Raw genomic sequence first — 938 nt, forward strand, 5'->3', positions numbered from 1 at the left:
CAGACTGATGTATCGTGTACATACTAATGACGTATTAAGCCTAATGCACTCAGTATACAACAGCCGGCCTTGTTCGATCGTTTTACCACGGAGGTTGAAAGAGTCTTGACCCTCCAATTCATTACTTGTGACCGATCGTACTTGATATGAAGTCAACCACTTCGAGAAATATCTAGAGCTACTGTTTGTTATGCTGTACATGTTCCTGCTTAGAACCGAACGAGAGGTGGACTTATATCTTCTGCTTGTCTTCAAATCGTTCGGTACGAGTGATATAAACTATGTTTATTTCTGTAAGACTCCCGAATCATTATGAAATGAACAACTACTTGCTTGGATATTTTAGAACGTTCTCATAAATTTGACGTACGTCAGCGATATCACAACGACCGGGCATACATGTGTTGACTATTTCCCTATATTCACTGGCAATCTTCTAGTGTTATAATTGTATCGCGGTATGCCCCGTTCACTTTGCGTATAGAGCCATTGTTTTTATTCCTTTCTACAGATAACTGTCTGCGACACGACCCATTTTTCTGACGATAAGCTCCATTTGTGTTAAAAGATTCATTTCTTTGAGAGGATTTGCGCGATCTTATTCTTCGACCTCTAAATGACCTTATCGAGCTACGATACCAATCAACGGTTGTGGTAGTCAAGGCAAAGTTGTCACTCGAACTTTCATTTCCAGGGTGTACACTTTTCCTCTTACATCGAAGTACTTTGATGAAGGCAGATCTAAACATCCTGCTGAAGATGTTGTATATGATAGGGTTTATTGCTTCATTGATGTACAGCAATACCCTTGTAACATTCAATACGGTTGTGTGTTTGTAATATGTTCGATCGAAGACCATCATTAACGTAAACACTCGGAACGAACCCACACATATTAAGTACACGGTGACAGTAACGCCAAGCATTCTAATCAGTTG

The 938-nt window shown here is 39.9% G+C and overlaps 1 protein-coding gene across 1 annotated transcript in view; it reads right to left on the minus strand.

The window, feature by feature from the left end:
* Positions 1 to 422: 422 nt before the first annotated feature.
* LOC144440022 (allatostatin-A receptor-like) overlaps positions 423 to 938 on the minus strand; it is a 1,344-nt gene continuing 828 nt past the window's right edge. Inside the window, exon 1 of the mRNA XM_078129250.1 lies at positions 423 to 938. This exon is cut by the window's right edge and continues 828 nt beyond it. Coding sequence (XP_077985376.1) covers positions 423 to 938 — 516 coding nt within the window.

Source organism: Glandiceps talaboti, chromosome 9, assembly GCF_964340395.1.
Source record: "Glandiceps talaboti chromosome 9, keGlaTala1.1, whole genome shotgun sequence".
Lineage (NCBI taxonomy): Eukaryota > Metazoa > Hemichordata > Enteropneusta > Spengelidae > Glandiceps > Glandiceps talaboti.